Below are 18,467 nucleotides of genomic sequence, written 5' to 3'. Positions count from 1 at the left end.
CAAATTTAAGTGTTTCTCCATAAAATACTTTAGATATCTACCTCTTTTCCTTCAGAATTCTAACATTTTCAGTGCTCTTTTCAATCTTTATTTTTCACATCTTGGGGGAAAAAAGATTCAATCAGGGGCTAATGCATATGTAACACCTTTCCTAAAACTTGGTAATATCTCTGAAAATAGAGGACCTATGGTAGGAGTCAACCAGCTAGAGAAAGCCCATTGGCAAATCTTCAGTGTGAGCCTTCATACCCCAGAAATTAGGGAGCACTACAAATCAGGGTATGATTTATCGTTTTGTGTACTGTCTATACCTAAGAAAGTGAAGGAGAAAATCTTAATAATGTGGGTTAATTCTTAAAGTGAGTCTCCTAGTTTCAGAGAGTTAGATGCTAAGCATTTACTAGCATATCCCTGGGAGTATCCCAGTCTCAGGGCCCCTTGATAGGCAGTAGAAGCCAGAGTTTTGGAGCAGTGTTCTAGAATAACACCAAAGAACAGAGAGAAAAAAATTCAAATCTGTCCATGCGGAGTCCTTAATAAAAATTTGAAACTTCAAGTCATGAATCTTTGAATACTGATGGTTTCATGAATTTGAAAAATTCTGTAAATTGGGATGCTGCTGATTAGAAATTCCTCAGGTTAGTGAGTACTGTTTTCTTAATATGCTTTTGTGCCAAAGCTCATATGATGAGCTAAAGGCAGAAATCAGCATCTAAACTTAGGAATGATGTAGCTGAAAGGCATAATAATGTAAGAAATAGCCAATTAGGTTAAAGTTGGTCTGTCTAGCTTATAGTTCCATTTCTGAGATATTTTGCAGAAAGATATGTTTCTTGTCCAAGACATGAACCTCCAAAGGTTAAGGATGAACATCAAAGATCCCAAGATTTTCTTAATAACCCAAGAGAGACCTATTGTCCAAAAAGTCATATATGCCTTTTTTGAACCTGCTTAAAATTTTAACCTTTACTATTTCTCAAGAACAATATTCCCTTCGTTTGCCTGAAAGCTAAAATAGTTACAGCACTTCTTTCAGAAGCATGAAATCAATCACTCAATCAATCAAGAAGCCAGTTTTAATCACCTTTATATATCAGGCAATTTATTAGGCCTTGGTGATACAAAAACTAAAATGAAATAAATCCTATCTTCAAGGACTTTGCATTCTATGTAGGGACACTATGTGTACATAAATGCATATATTCAGAATAAATACAGGGTAAATACTTTGGGAGAGGGTCATGGCAACTGGCATATGAGATTAAGAAAGATTTTACGTAGGAAGTGACGCTTCAGCTGAGGTCTAATCTTTGGGGCTAACCCCCAAATCACTGCTTTAGTAGTATTGCCCCCACCCTGAGAGAATTTCCAAATACAGCTTGTGTCTTGGCTTCAAGCACTCAAGGTGTGTGTGTGTGTGTGTGTGTGTGTGTGTGTGTGTGTGTTATGTGTGTTAGTATGCATCTATGTATACTAGGTATAAGACAACCTTTATTTTATCCTATGGAAAAGTGCAAGGAATGTAAAGGACCTGTGAGAGACAACAAACAAACATAGAAAACTTATAAAGGATTAACAAGAACTCATAAAATAATCAATATGATTCTCTTGCTTCATTGAGTCACATTTTTCCACAGTGTCCTCAAGCTCTCCATACTCCTTGCCACCCCATGGCTTGGACTTCCCTTGTGCAAGAGCTGAACATGAAGCTGCTAGATGGATAACAGCCCCATACTCTGGGGAATCCCTGTTTAACCCTGCAGGGATGCATTTAGATATTTACCCTTATGGAACTTCTCTGAGGGTTTAGACTCTCTTCCTTACTCCCCCTCGAAGAGATAGACACTTGTGTCTGTTAGATAGGTAACTCACCTATTTGTGGGATTCCAAATAACTCCCTATAAGAGTGAAGCTGAATTCGAAGTCCCTTGTTTCTTGACATCCTGACTTTAGCTGCTGGCTTCTCCTCCTTCCATTGCCAGAGCAGCCTTCTCTTTTTAAGAGTCCTGCTGCTCAGAAAATTCTCCTTTCCTTAATTAAAAGTCTACATCTCTATACTTACATATGAGGCAACCCCCAAAGGCTAGTGCTTTCCAGGAAACTTCCTGTAGTCTTGGACAAAAGGCTGGATCCCAGGATTGTGTTGCCAAGGAAGTCCTCTTTCTCTGCGTAGAACCAGGCCTCTCTAACTTATGGCTGTTAAGAGAGGCAGCCATCAGTAACTCACATTATCCAGGAATTCTCTTCCCAGCCCACACAGAATTGAGAAGCACATCTTCCTTTAACCATATGCCTCCACACGAATTCTGAATACACTACTTCTCCTGCCTTATGTGCTGAGAAAGTCCACTCTCAATGTTGATCCATCATCAAAAAAGGAAAAAAATAAGTAATATGTAGTAGTAGTTATGGTTTGAGAACTCACATCATCTAGAAATATGGTGTTTTTCCTAATGTGTAAATCTGATCATGTTTCTCTCCTATTCAAGAATCCCCAAAAGCTCCTTGTTATCTTTAGATAATATATACCCTCTTTTTGGCTTTTAAATCCTTTCCTAAGCTGGCTCCAGCCTACTTTTCCAGGCTTATTGCACATTCACCTTTTCAGTATTTCAGTGAAGCTAGCCTAATTAATGTTTCTAATTCCATCTCCTCTCTCTATGTCTTTGCAAACAGGTTGTCTCCCAGTCAGCCTCCTCATCTCCGCCTCTTAAAATTTCTAAGTTCATTCAAGGTTCAGCTCAAATACCACCCTCTCTATGGTTCCTCCCACAGATAGTTATCCCCTAAAAAATTACTTTGTGTTTTATTAGAGCCATGTAATAAACACATTCATGTGGATCTGTGAGCTTATCAATTCAGAAATTCACTCCAGTGACGTATGTTGCGTTTCATCTATGACTGCCTGTCCCGTGTTACTCATTCTTGGGAGTCCACCAAATATGCTGGAGATATGCCTCATTTTCTGTGACATCCCAAACGTACTAGTGGAAGACTTTAGCCTTCTATGTGTCACCTCTCACTCTTGGCCCGTGGCCAACCCATCTTCTCTTTCTGGCATTTAAATTTTGTATTTACTTATATGTGTACATATAATTTCCTCCCGATAGAATGCAGTCTCCATGGGAGCATGGACTTTTGTCTTTATGTCTCTAGCACTTAGCATTCTATCAAAAAAAAAAAGATGTTAAATAAGTACTTGTTGATTTCTTGGCTGAATGAATGGTGGTGTGCTATTGACAGATGTAGAAAACCAGAAGGAACAGATTTTGGAGAGAAAATTTTGGGCAAGTACCAGCCCCCAAATGTCTGATCTAGGTAAATTTTCAAACTTTCAAGGAAAGAAAAGCAAAAGAAAACTACCAAGCCCAAATTCACTGTATTCATACTTTTTGGAATCTTCCCCTATAGTCCTTTGCCTTAGGGTCAAGATTTAAATTCTGAGTGCCAGGTCACCATGGCATCTAGAAATTTCATCATTATGTCTAATATTTTCGATATAATCCTAACTGGAAATATCTAAGTGTATTGTGCTCTTCCCATGTGTATGTTTTTGAGTTTTACCCAGGACAGAAATTGGTTAGGATGATCCTAAGATCCTCAGTTGCCATCATGAATTTGGGCTTCTCTTTGACTGGGCCCAAGGAGGGTGAGAATACTCCCCAGGGCTTCTGTCATCATTATATAGGGAATCTGGTTAGTTTTGCTTAAGGTTTTTTAAAAATTTGGAGCAGATTCTTCAGAATTCCTTTGCAAACAATTAGTGGTGGTGACTTTGGATGCAACCAAATGTTGAAAACCAGTACCTGGTGATAAAATGCCTTTTTCCTTCTTGCATTTTGTTTCTCTTCCTTTGGAAACTGAAAGAATAATGATTTAAATTTTGGTTCTGGTTCTTAGGATTAGATATTTAAAATGCCTTTTTCTACTTATGATTTTCCTTCAAAATTTCCTAGAAAAAATATTTTATAATATTTCTCTTATAACTCAGAAACTTCTATATTTAAGATAAATCTCTATAATTTATCAAAACATTTTAAAATTAATTTCTCTGAGAAGTTTGGGAACAATTACATATTCTCCATTGTGTATATAATAATACACTGTATGTGAGATATTCTGCATTAAAAAAGACACGATTGAGAGATAACTTCTAATTTAGTATCATTTTAGTGTCTCTCATTTCTTCTCCACCACAATGCTATTTCATCATCTCATTATAGCACGTAGGTAATCTGGGGTTCTTTAGAGATATGCCAAACCCCTTTATGATAGGTCCTGTGCAAAGATTGAAATATGGGCCTAGATATAAACTGCATGTCAGGCTAGCAGGCTGTAGTCTGGGTAACATTTGGAGAGATTAATTGCCAGAAATTTGTCCATTGTGTATAAAGGCTTTTGTTTTTAATTTTTGTGCTCAACTGGAGCAATTAACAGAATTTTTATATGAAAACATAGAAAGGCTGACATAAGCATTAATGGAGGAAGTATTCAAAACAAAATTATAGATCTTTGAAATATTTATGTAATAAATTAATTCATTCACAAAGCTTTAAGACTTTCACTCTGGTATTCAATGCTGTGTAAGGACCCTCATTTTTAGGACCAAAAGGAAAATAATATCATATCTAACATAAATGCCTATATCCGCTCTTTTGCCATTTAGCATATGCAGTACTAAAGTAGAAAAGTGAACCCAAAGTGTATTTGGGGAATGTCAGCAAACAAACATGCAATTGGTAAATGTGGCAGTAATGAGACTGATTTTAACGTCTGGGCTTGTGGAAGTGTTCTCATTACTTCATGGTCCCATCTGAAAAACATCAATCTTCTCGAAAACCCAATTCTTTTAAAGCAAATGGCTAACAAACATATGTATCATATCAAGGAGGATTAATTCAGTACAGATTAATGCCCATTATCATGCTAGTTACTTTGGGGATCTTCTGGCCTTGTTGGGGAGAAAGACTTGAACACGTGAAACAATTAGAGAACAAAATAGCTCATATATAATAAAATTCTTAAATGTGTGTTTTATACTTTAAGTGCCTTAAGAGTTCTTCAGAATTTGCATTTTAAAGAAAAATAAAGACACTATTCATCCACTTTACAATATCATCTAAGACATTCTGAAAATGTACTTATTAATTCATTCAATTTTTTTTCTCACTTTGAAGTCTCATCAGTTTTCTGAAAAAGCCTTCCTCCTGGAGCTTTTGAAGACACATGAAAATGGCTTAGAAAAACAGTATGCAGAAATTAAAAATGAAAGTAGTAGACTTCTCCAAACCTTTGTAAGTATCTAGCTACTTTGAGAACTCTATTTTGCCGGTTTTGTTAAAGTATACTTGGATATATTTTCAGAAATTGTTCATGTATAGATAGATAGCCCCACTGAAATAGAAGAAAACACTACTAGGGGCCATTAAAAATAAACTGAGATGTTATTGTATTTTGAAAGAATTTTACAAATGCAGATATGAAATTACTTGCACCTCCACTGAAATCAGACTCTGATCCCTTCTCATGGATTGGAGGTGACCCTGATTTTTCAAAGGTAACAAAATACACTCTGATAGGTCATACCAAGTGGGAATACTACCAGGTGACAGACTGTGTGTTTATTTTGGAGGGACAAGCCTAACCAAATTCAGAGAGGTTTATCAGTGGAAGATTCAGGTGGTATCATTTTTCCCCCCAAAGAATCTTATAAAGAATAGCCTTTTGAGGCTTGGATGGCTTTTAATCTGCATGGAGTGAATATCTGCATTTGTAAAAACTGTTTCAGATCTTTTGAGGTTTAAAATAATTATAAGCACAATGAAATTCATTAGATCCTATTTAAGAATCATTCACTCTTTTCATAAATTGGTTTGGCTGAGCTTCCCTTTCATCTATCCTCTAAAACTAGAAATGACACTTCCTTCCAATGGATTTTCATATTGTTTTGTTCATACTTCTTAGTGCACTTTGATTTTTTGTGTTATATTTATTTGTAAACTGGCTTATTCACCCACCTACTAGATTGTAAGTGACTTGTAGAAAGGGATTACTTCGTTATTTTCAGCTTCCTAGAGTAGTACTTGGCACATTTTCGGTCCTTCAAAATGTTTGATGAATTTGTTGGATCATATACTTAGATACCTCAGAGGACATTTAGTCCAGTCCATACCGGAATAGGAATTCCTTCTTCAACGTCCCCAACAAGTTAACTTGCTATTTGATAAAAGAAATTGAGGAAGCAATCTGCTCCACCAAGGCAGGCCAATAGTTAAAAATGTCCTCTGCAGCTTGCATTGATTTCTGCCCTCTACAGAGCAAATATATTTCCTTTCCCACAGAGTATACTGTTAATACTTGAAAACAACTATCATGTTAAGTCTTGTCTTCCTTCAGAACATCCCCAGTTACTTCAACTGATTGTCATAGGGCACCCTGAGACCTTTCAATATCCTGGTGTCCCTTCCCTGGAAGCTGTCATAGTTTGTTGATATACTTTAGAAAATGTGGCACCAAGAGCTTAGTATAATAATCCATTTGAGGCTGATGAGGACAGAGGTATCACCTCCTTCGGTCTGGACATATTACCTCTCCTAATGTATTCTAAGATAATTTTAGCATTTTTTGGCTTCCATATTGTACCGTAAATTAAAAATCCCCATTTTTTTATGTGAAAGGTTTTCTAGCTATGTCATTTTTATTTGATACTTTTTAAATTGTTTTGTGTGTTTTTTAACTTGTGTCTGATTTTAACCTTATTGCTATGTAATTTTATTTGTTAAATTCAGTCCTTTATTTTAACTTGCTGAGATATTTTTGTGTATTCTGTAATACACCTGTTACCTATCTTGCTCACTCTTCTGTATGTCATTTCCAAATTTAGCAATCATGCTATTTATGCATTCATTTATGTTGTTGGAAAAAATATAAACAGTACAGGGTCGAGGAAAGATTCTTGTGGCGCTACCCTCGGAACCTTCTACCAAGAGGACATGGACCTGTTATTGACTGCTTTTTGAGACTGGTCTTTCAACCAATTTTATATCAACCTCCTTATGTTTTTATCTAGCTCATACCACTCTATTTTCTCTACAAAGATCATAAGAGACTTCATGAAATGTTTTGTTGAAATTTAGGAAGCCTATGTCTACAAACATGCAAAGGAATGAGGTCAAACGGGTATGACTTGCTCTTGATTAAGTCATCCTGATACTAGTTGTCATGGCTTCGCTTTTTAGATGTTCAGAAACGGTCTTTTCCACAATTCAGTCTAATCACTTGCAGGTTGTACCATGCTGGAGAGGTTGAAAGAAAAGACTATGTCTGCTTTCCAAGGACCAGCCTGCTTAAGTATAGGAAGACCTGTCACTAGTAGGCTGGCTACTTTGTAATGGTAACCTATGAAAGGAAGAAAAATATAACCTTTGTGGACTTCTATTCCTTTCAAGACAACGTGTGGTAAATAGTAGATACTAAGAATTGTATATAGTGTGATTAGTACACATAAATAAACATTAAATTTAGTTTTTGGTGATCTAAATGCAAGAACCTCATCTAGTGAGTGGATACACTTTAAAATACTATAAAATCATATAAATCTTAACATTTTTACTATAAATGAAACCAGAGGACAAAAAATGGTGTATCTAAATGTGAGGATGACTCATAGTTTCTCTTTGAGAGGAGAGGCAAATAGAGAAGTTGGTGGAATTAGTTTTATAGTGCATCCGAAGGCAACAAAAAATAATAATTCCATGGCACAGTTGGTGATTTTGTATTACAGTGCTCATGATAAACATTTGCAAGAAGATCATAAAGATAATTCAGTATATGTATCAACATCTGTTGCAAAGGAGGTGGTAGAAAAATTAATTCTACAAAGAACTTGATGACGCCTTCAGATGAAATCACAATATTTTTTAATACTTGATGACTTGAATGCGAAGGTGGGCCTGAGGAAGCACATAAATAAAAATGTTGGAAAGGTCCAGGTGTGAGAAATGAGAGAGAAGACCTTTTAGATTGTAGAGAAACCCTGCACCTCTAGATCCTGTGTATTTTATTAAGGAAGAGAGTTAAGAGGTGAGATTTGAGTTAAATCTTGACTGTCCCTGTACTTCATTGGCATCCGCTCAATGTTAGAAGATCTAGGGGGAGGCCTCTGGCATGGTGAATAGACTCCCTGTGGACAATTTATTAGAGGATATGGACAAGATTTGCTAGGATGAGAATGAGTAGGTAGGTTGCAATCTGCATTGATGGAATAGCTGGATTGATGAAGTCACAGATCCATCAAAATACTAAAAACATATTTTTTTCTGAGAATTAAGGTCAATGTCACTGGAGAATAACATTCTCTTCCATTTTGGGGGAAATTTGGATAATACCTGTTTTTCTCCAGTACAATGACACCTTCCACATTTGCCATGATTTTTCAGAGAATATGATGATGTTCCAGTGATCTTATTTGCCCTGTACTTTCTATTTTAGGGCCTATTCTAGTGCCCTAGAATATAATTCATCTGGGTGTGGTGATTTGAATTTATAAAGTGCAGTTATGTGCTTTCATAGTACTTACTTAACTTACCTAGAATATCAACTTCCTATTAACCATTTTTGTTGTGTCTTTTCTAAACCAAAAACCATTCTCCCTGACAGAGAAAGCAAAAGCAAAATCAGAATTGAGTAAACAAACCTTCACTCTTTCTATGTTTCATTATCATCAATCAGACCATCTCTAAGTGTCTGCCTTATTCTTTCTTTCCTCCTATTTTTTCTACAAAATAAGTATTTTAAGTCCTTGTTGCCACATTGTAGCATGATGTCTATGATATCAGAATACAAGATCTGGCAGGAACAACTAGTCAGTCAGTCAATTAGCATTTATTAAATGCCTATTACATTTGGAAATAGATCTAGTAGGAGTATAAGTCATTTTGTCTATTATAAATAACCAAATTAACTATAAAAGACATGTGAAGAAAGATGCTATCTACATCCTGCATCCAGAGAAAGAACTGATAAATAGATGTACAGAATAATTATATATATATATGTGTGTGTGTGTATGTGTGTGTCTACTGACACACATACACACACATATACATATCTATTTGTGTCTAATGGTAGCTGTCACTAGAGTGGGGGGGGAGAGGAGGAAAGAAAAAAAGGAACAAAAAAGAAAAAGAAAGAAATTCACATAACTATTATATATTTAAAAGGAATAGCAAGTTTCACATAATAGATTTGCATTTTCATTCACAATTATCTTTTTTTGTTATTTTATGTTATGGAAATGCTTGTTTTATTCCACAAATTAAAAATAAGATAAATGTTAAAAAAACTTAAAAATACCTATTATCTGCTAGAGGGGGCAACTAGGTGGTACAATAGATAGAGAACCAGGCCAAGAATCAGAAAGACGCATCTTCCTGAGTTCAAATCTAGCCTCAGACACTGACTAGCTGTGTGTGATCTTGGGCAAGTCACTTAACCCTGTTTGCCTCAGTATCCTCATCTGTAAAATGAGCTGGAGAAGAAAATGGCAAACTACTCCAGTATCTTTGCCAAGAAAACCTCAAATGGGGTCATGAAGAGTCAGACACGACTGAAATTAACTGCACAATAGCAAATTATGTGCCTGGCACTGTGGATTCAGAGAAAGGCAAAAAACCTTCCTGGCTTTCAAGGAGCTCACAGTCCAATCAGGGAAACAACTATGTACCAGTAAGACATTTACAGGATATATCGAGGGTAGTCTCAGAGGAAAAGCATGAAGATTACGGAAGACTAGCACAGACCTTAGAGGAAGCAGTCCTATTGGTGAGACTTGAAGGAAGTCAGGGAAACCAGGAATGGGAGATAAGGAGGGAGAGAATTCCAGGCATAAGAGGTAGCCAATAAAAATTATCAGAGTCGGGAGGTGGAGAGTCACGTGTGAGGAGAAACAAGGAGTCTTGTGTCACTGGATCATAGACAATATGGAAGGGAGTGAAGTTCGAGAAGACTAGAAAGCTAGGAAAGAATTATTTATGAAGGGACATGAAAGTCAAACAGAAGATTTTATATTTGATCTTAAGTAAAAGAAAGCCACTGGAGTTTATTGAAGAGAGGCGGTAAAATAGTCAGACCTGCATTTTAGGAAGATTGACTTATAATTTCACCTGAAATTATGGACCTGGGGAAAAACTGCCTCTTCTCAGCACTGGCCTAGCTAAGTTTGGAGACATTCGTCAGCTCGATGGACTCACAGTGCTGCAATTTACAGGCACTGCAATTCTTGATGACTGTCTTGACTTTTAGAGAGTTTTTAACCTGAGTTAGTAGAAAGGATACCCACACAAATAAATAAATGAATAAAATAAGTAAAAATCCCAGATCCCTTCTCCTTCAAGAAGGAAAATTAGGGTTATTACTCATCTTTTTGTTTCTCTTAAAATAAGCTCCATGCCTTGCACTTGGTAGAACACTCAAATTAATTGACTTGAATACATCAAAAAGTCAGAGAACTATCTTTCCATCTCTCCTTATATTTATTATATTCTACCTCATATTATGCTTATTTGAATTTATGTATCACTCTTATTAAATTATAACCTTCTTGAGGGTAGGAACAACATTGTTTCTCATCCTTGTATTTCTCATTATGTAAAATATTGCCTTGCACATTCTTCAGGAATAGTTAGTTGAATTAAATTACCTTTTGTAAACAAGGTCCAACAACAGCCTTACTTGTTTTAAATCAATAGGGGGAATGTGCGAGTTTTTGCAAGCAAGCCATATTTTATTTCTCTTAAAATACATTTCAGAAATACATTAATGTTTAGGTTCCAGAATGATTAATATTTTATTAAAATTCAAATTTCCAATACAAATCAGCTATTGATGTTTCATAGAATTTAAACTGTGTTATTTGAAACTAAGAGTTTGGAATGAAAGAATATAAACTCCTTAAGGAAGGGACTTTTCTTTTGGCTTGGTGGTTTTTTGCATTCTCATCACCTAATACAGTGCTCTGCCCAGAATAAGCATGGGATGAGTGTTTGCTCAATTACATTGAGTTGAATTTGGTTTCAGAGGATTTAGAAATAGAAATGACCAGAGAAATCATGTTACTCAAAACCCTGAGACAAGAAAACTGAAGTTATGAGAGCTTTAGGGACTTGTCCAAGATGAAATGGGTAATAAGGGGAACAAATAGGATCTGGACTCGTCTTCAAACTCTCCTCTCCAGGATGTATAGACATTAGAGATCACCTCAACAAAACCTCCTGTTTTATAGATGAGGAAACTGAAGCCTAATTTATCATGGCTTTATTTAGGTATTTAGGAGTCTTTTTATTTTCCTTTTTTAAAGGTAACTTTTAAAAATTTTTCTGAAAATTCCAGCAAATATTGTGAAGGGCCATACTTTTCCCTCAGACTTAGGTGAGTAATCATACTCTTAAAGAATGAAAAGGAGATGATGAAGATGAAGAGGACTTTGGCAATAAAAGTGAATAAAATAATCTTTAAATTTCAAAGAAACACAGAGAACTTTCATCCACACATATCTTGAGTAAGGTAGTTTTGTTTATTTTTCTTTGTATACCTACACATATGTTTTTCCTTTTAAAGATATCTTATTTAATAATAACACAGTTCATCTGGAAGAACAAAAGGTCCAGAATATCAAGGGAATTAACGAAAAGAAATGCAAGGAAAGGTGGCCTAGCCATACCAGATCTTAAATTGTATTATAAAGCAGTAATCATCAGAACTACTTGGTACTGGCTAAGGAATAAAGTGGTGGATCAGTGGAATAGGTGAGGTACACAAGACACAGTAGTCAATGATTATAGTAATCTACTGTTTGATAACCCCAAAGATCCCAGCTTCTGGGATAAGAACTCACTATTTGACAAAAACTGCTGGGAAAACTGGAAAATAGTATGGCACAAACTGGGCATAGACCAGCGTCTTACACTGTATACCAAAATAAAGTACAAATGGCTACACAATTTAGATATAAAGGCTGATACTATAAGCAAATTAGGAGAGCAAGGAATAGTTTGCCTGTCAGATTTATAGAGAATGGAGGAATTTATGACCAAACAAGAGATAGAGAACATTATAAAATGCAAAATGGATAATTTTGATTACATAAAATTGAAAAGTTTTTGTACAAACAAAGCCAATGCAGCCAAGATTAGGAGGGAAGCAGAAAACTGGGAAAGAATTTTTACAACTAGTATCTCTGATAAAGGCCTCATTTCTAAAATATTTAGAGAACTGGGTCAAATTTAAAAGAATACAAGTCCTTCCCCAATTGATAAATTGTCAAAAGATATGAATAAGTGGTTTTCAGAGGAAGAAATTAAACTTATCTATGGTCATATGAAAAAATACTCTAAATCATTATTGATTAGAGAAATGCAAATCGAAACAACTCTTAGGTACCACATCTCTCCTGTCAGATTGGCTAACATGACAAAACAGGACAATTATAAATGCTGGAGAAGATGTGGGAAAATTGGAACACTAATTCATTGTTGGTGGAGTTGTGAACTGATCCAACCATTCTGGAGAACAATTTGGAACTATGCCCAACAGGCTATAAAAATGTGTATATCTTTTGACCCAGCAATACCACTTCTAGGGCTAATAACCCAAAGAGATCATAAAAATGAGAAAAGCACCCATATGTACAAAAATATATATAGTTCTTTTTGTGGTGGCAAAGAATTGGAAATTGAGGGGATGTTCATTACTTGGAGAATGGCTCAACAAGTTGTGGTATATGAATGTAATGGATACTATTGTGCTATAAGAAATGACAAGCAGGCGAACTTCAGAAAAACCTGGAAGGACTTAAATGAACTGATGCTGAGTTAAGTAAGCAGAGCCAGGAGAACATTGTACATAGTAACAGCCACAGTGTGTGATGATTGACTTTGATGGTCTTAACTCTTCTCAGCAGTGCAAGGACCTAAAATGACTCCAAAAAACTCATGAAGGAAAATGCCATCCACATCCAGAGAAAGAACTATGGAGTCTGAATGCAGATTGAAGCATACTATTTGCCCTCTTTTTTGTTTTGTTTTGTTTCGTTTTTTCTTTCTCATGGATCCTCCCATTCATTCTTATTCTTCTATACAACATGGCTAATGTGAAAATATGTTTAATAAGAATGCATATGTAGAACCTATATCAGATTGCACACAATCTTGGGGAAGGGAAGAGGAAGAGGAGGGAGGCAGAGAAAATTTAAAACTTATGAAAGTGAATGTTGAAAGCTATAAATAAATTAATTTTAAAAAAGGGATCTTATTTTAATGGTGCGACATATTTTCAGAAAGCCTGTGGTTGGACCAGTATGGTAGGTATGCTTCTGATTGATCATTTTCAGTTATTACTTTGTTACATATTTTTTAGAGTAGTGACAAAATGGCAGAAAAGACTTTTAGAGCTGGAAGAGACCTTGTAGTAGATCATGTAATAGAAATCATGTAATAGAACATCCTGTGCAGCTAGGTGGCACAGTGGATAGAGTGCCAGGTCTGGAGACAGGAAGACATATGAAGATGATCTTCATATGTTCAAATCTGGCCTCAGATACTTAGTGGCTTTGTGACTCTGGGCAAGCCACTTAACCCTGTTTGCCTCAGTTTCCTCATCCGTAAAATGAGCTGGAGAAGGAAATGCCGAACCACTCTAGTATCTTTGCCAAGAAAACCCCAAATGAGGGCACGAACAGCCAATACAACTGAAACAACTCAACCATATTAGAACTTCCTAATATTTTCTATTCCCAGAGAAGTTAAGGGTTTTGCTGAGGTTTATGAAGTCAAGTCTGTGTTTGGGATTTTATAAGCACAAATAAATGTCATCCTAAAGTGGCAGAACTTTAGCAAACAAAATTTTCTTGAATTTTAAGTGTAAGAATGTTATTTAAAACGATCAATCAAGAGAATTTTAAGACCATAATTTGTTAATATGGAATTAAATACATTTAGATACAAAACTTTTTAAGAAATTACTTAAGGCAGAGAAAATCCTTTTAAGACTTTTATTGTGATTTTTACTTTAAATTCTTAAAGAAAAAAATTGTTATTGGCTTCCATTTATGAGATTTTTTCTACATTTCAGGAGACTATGAAGAAAAAAATAAAAGAAGAGGAAGAAAGATTTACTAAGGAGATTACAGACTTCAATAACGAGTATGGATTAATAAATAAAAGAGAACTTTCGATTAAAGAAAAAGTCAAGATTGAAATATCTGATTTAGAAAAACAGGAAAATATTTTGAAAGATGGTAGGTATACTTTTTTGGGTATCATTAGGGAGTTGGGTGTTTCTGATCAGTGAAATGTCTAGAGGCTTCAAGTTTAACCCTGTATACACCACAACTTGTAATTTGTTTTTAATATCAGTCTTTAAAAAAGTATTATATACTCCTCTACTTTAATAAACTGACTCTATCAGGCATGATTTGAGCTAGAAGCATTATGAGAAACATTTGAATGTCAAGAGAGAGAAGGACTCTGGAGGATTTTTTTAAACTCATCTTAAAGACTCTGCTAGAATACATAGGCCTGATTGGATTCTGACCTTGGACTACACTCTGAAACTTAATTTCTCTGAGAAAAAAAAATCTTTCATATGAACTTGCTTTGGAGGTATTTACTTCTTTCTTATAAAGAACGTACAGCTGCATGACCTCCAAGACATTTTAATATGTTTTTTCTGCAAAATTAGTTATTGGATCAAAGACTAAGACATCCCTTTCTCAGGTGAATTGCTGTCAAATTCTCTTCACTGTTATTAGATAAGATGGGCTGGGTGGTGCAGCGGATAGTGTTGGAGCTACAGTCAGGAAGGCTCAGATATTTATTAGCTGTGTGACCCTGGGCAGGTCACTTAACCTCCATCTGTCTGAGTTTCTTCATCTGTAAAATGAAGATAAAAATAGCATCTGCCTTCCTGACTTTTAAAGTGCTTTGCAAACCTGAAAATGCAAAGCTATTTCTATTCCTCCTCCTCCTCCTGCTCCTACTTCTATTAATCTTACTACTGGTACTACTGCTACAACAACAACAACAACAACAACTACTACTACTACTACTACTATTACAACAACTACTACTACTACTACTGCCACCACCATCATTACTACTACTACTATTATTATTGTTGTTGTTATTATTATCCTTTGATTTGTTAGTTTCAGAAAGAGTGCTGAGTTTGGTGCTGGGGGACCTGGGCTTTGAATCCCAGCTCTGTTGCTTTCCCGGTAGTGTTACCTGTTACCGGTAGTGTTAGCTCATTCAAGGATGAGGAAATTGGAGTAGATGTCTTCTGAGATCCTTTCCAGCCCTAGATCTATATTCCTCTGACCCTATGAGCACATGACCTCCTAAAGTCCACTCCAGATCGAAGTATGGGATCTTATAATCCTATTTGCTATTATTTATTTCTGTACCAAAATCATTCAGAGGCTTGTAGGCACCTAATGCTGAAAATATTTTCCCTTGCTTCTCCTCTTTGATTAACTGGGAAAAATAAATATATTCATAGTAATGGGGAAGAGGGGGGCTGGTAAATGAGAAAGACTGAAGACTAGAGGTTTATATAGAGAAAGGTGAGATCCATTTGTACCTTTACTGAGAAACTGGTGAGCCAGTCCACAGTACAGTGTAGTTTATAGCATCATGAGGAATGCCTCTTCTACAGTTCCCCCACCACTTCCATTCCCCCCAAACCCCAGTACCTGACTGGAAAGATACCCCGTTAGAGTAGTCCTAATAGTCAGGTCTTTGAATCATTCTAGGGAATTACACACAGATATCCTAAAATTCTTAATGTAGTTTTAAGCTACAGTGGTTTAAAACTACAGTAAGACTTTGGGGACACGTTGAATATCTTTGGGACTTAGGGTAATTATTCAAAGAGTTATGTTTTATCTTTCTCCAATATTTTTGTTCTAAAATTATTAATATTCCAGCCAAGATGGTAGAATGAGAGGACATAAGGAAGCTCGGCTTTAAAAACAATAAATGGGAACACTAAAGAGGACAAAACAGGCTGGAGAATCACTCAGGAAAAAAATTTGAAATCAATTAAAAGTAAAAATGAGCAAAATGAAAAAAGGGGTTGATATAATTTAAAAAATACTTTAGAGAAACTGAATCAGCTAAATTACCAGAAGCAATGGAAGTGGAAAGAGAAACCATGCAAGATCTCCTGAGAGACGTCCTCAAATGGATAATGAAATTAAGCAAGAATTAACATTGGAAAGAAAATTACAAGACCAAATAAAAGCCAACCTTTTAAAGACAGCAAGAAATCTTGGGAAGAACTCAAGCAAGAATTAAAAGATGCTGGAAATAATTAGGAAGAAGTGATGAAGAAAATGGCCAATACAAAAAAATCTAGAAAAAAAAGAAAATCTATAGATATAACCAGAAATATGTAACCTCTAGGATCCATTCTAGTTCTAAAATTTTTGATACTTTTACCCCAAATTTGAGGATTCAGTGTGATCTCAAAAAAGCACTACATATGGGTTTAATTAAATATTTAACAGAAAATTGAATCACACGCAATGCAGAACAGCTGTAAACAAATATAAAATTATAAAATCACAGATTACAAAATCATAGTACTATCCAAACACTGAAAAGCTATGTAGATTGAAATGTCAAATTTAGAGAATAGATCATGATGCAACACTCAGAATTTCTGACCTACTAGAAAAAAAACTTTGGAGAAGGATTTTGAACAGGATATTTTATGAAATCATCAAAGAAAAATTCCCAGAATTAGAAAAAATAAGCAGCAAAAAATATAACTAGAAAGAATTTGTACAATCTCAACCAGGAAGAACACGTTTCAATACGCCTAGACAAACTGTAAACTCCAACACTACAATCAGAAGGAAAAACTACCTCAGACTACCAAAAGAAATCCAGAAATACATATCTGAGTGAATAATTTTCAAGGAGTACAGAGGACAAACTGAAGAAATTGAAATACAACTAATAAAGCATTAAGAAATATGGTTGCTTAATCCAGACAAAGATGTCATCTCATCAATGTGGATATTCCCTCTAGTGCCAAAGAGCATAACCTATAGTGGGAAGAATCTTGGTGCTGTGGCAAGAGTGATGGATTAGGGGCCAAATTTTAGTTCTACTACTTAATAGCTGTGCAATCTTAGAGGCAGCTAGGGAGCGCCATAGTGCACAGAGATCTGGACTATGATTTAGGAAGACCTGAGTTCAAATGTGACCTGAGATACTTTTAGCTGGGTGACTCTGGCATGTCACTTAACCATAGTTTGCCTTAGTTTCCCCATCTGTAAAATGGGGATAATGACAACACATACCTCCCACGGTTGTGATGAAAATAAGACAAGATTGTCTTTGTAAAACCCTTAGCTCAATGCCTAGCACACAGTAGGTGCTATATAAATGTTTATTCCTTCTTGGGCAATCTCTTAACTCCTTAGGATCCTCAATTTTAATGTGATAAAATTGGAACCAATGATTTTCTCCTATTAAATGCTACGAAGTACTCTTTGTTATTACGTGCTCATCACATACTATTTTTATGTTGCTATTTATGTATGTCTATGTTTATTACTAGCTTTTAAGTTCAGGGAGGGAAAGGCCTCTTGTGTATCTTTTGATCTCTCGCAATATTTCATCAGGGTTAGCTATAATTTTGCTCTCTCTCTCTCTCGATTTCATTCTCACACTTTCTATTTCAGAGGTAGAATTTTTCCTTTCCATACCTGATAACTAGGAATAAGAAAATGAAATATATTCCGTGTTCTGAAATTGTTTACAAATCTAAGTCCAAATGCCTTTCTATCACTGTCATGTTTAATTTCTATAGCTCATATGTCTAAACATATCTTACATCAGCGAACTCTGTCTAATTTATTCTGCTACTTATTTTTCTTTTTAAGTTTATAAGGTTTCTCTGGGCCTAAACTTTCTGTGATTGTTAACTGAAAACATATCTTCTCTGGATCACTGTTGTTGCTGAGTTGTTTCAGTCACGTCTGACTCTTTGTGACCCCATTTGGGGTTTTCTTGGCAAAGATAGTGGAGTGGTTTGCCATTTCCTTCTCCAGTTCACTTTATAGATGAGGAACCTAGGCAAACAGGGTTAAGTGACTTGCCCGGGGTCACACAGCTAAGTAAGTGTTTGAACTCATGAAGATTAGTCTTCCTGGTTTCCAGCCTGGCACTCTATCCACTGTGTCACCTAGCTGCCCCTCTCCTTTGGGCATTAACATGTAACTGTATTTAAATTTAATGGATAAGATTTAAGTTATCTTGGATAGAAAGAGGAGAATACCTAATCCAGAAATCTTTTAAAATCTGTTATGTGATTGATTTTCATAGCAAGTTTACCTTTTAATTATATTCCCCATGATTTTCACTTAAAATATTTTAAATTCAGTGCACACTAAACAATTG

At 35.5% G+C, this 18,467-nt stretch overlaps 1 protein-coding gene across 1 annotated transcript in view; it reads left to right on the top strand.

Moving 5' to 3' along the window:
* The window catches only part of CCDC172 (coiled-coil domain containing 172), a 50,381-nt gene that overhangs the window by 18,203 nt on the left and 13,711 nt on the right, over positions 1-18,467 (top strand). Inside the window, exons 4-5 of the mRNA XM_036734221.1 lie at positions 5,178-5,294; positions 14,128-14,293. Coding sequence (XP_036590116.1) covers positions 5,178-5,294; positions 14,128-14,293 — 283 coding nt within the window. The remainder of the gene's footprint in view (positions 1-5,177; positions 5,295-14,127; positions 14,294-18,467) is intronic.

Source organism: Trichosurus vulpecula, chromosome 8, assembly GCF_011100635.1.
Source record: "Trichosurus vulpecula isolate mTriVul1 chromosome 8, mTriVul1.pri, whole genome shotgun sequence".
NCBI lineage: Eukaryota > Metazoa > Chordata > Mammalia > Diprotodontia > Phalangeridae > Trichosurus > Trichosurus vulpecula.
The sequence above is the reverse complement of the archived record's forward strand: the minus strand, read 5'-3'. Positions and strand labels throughout refer to the sequence as shown.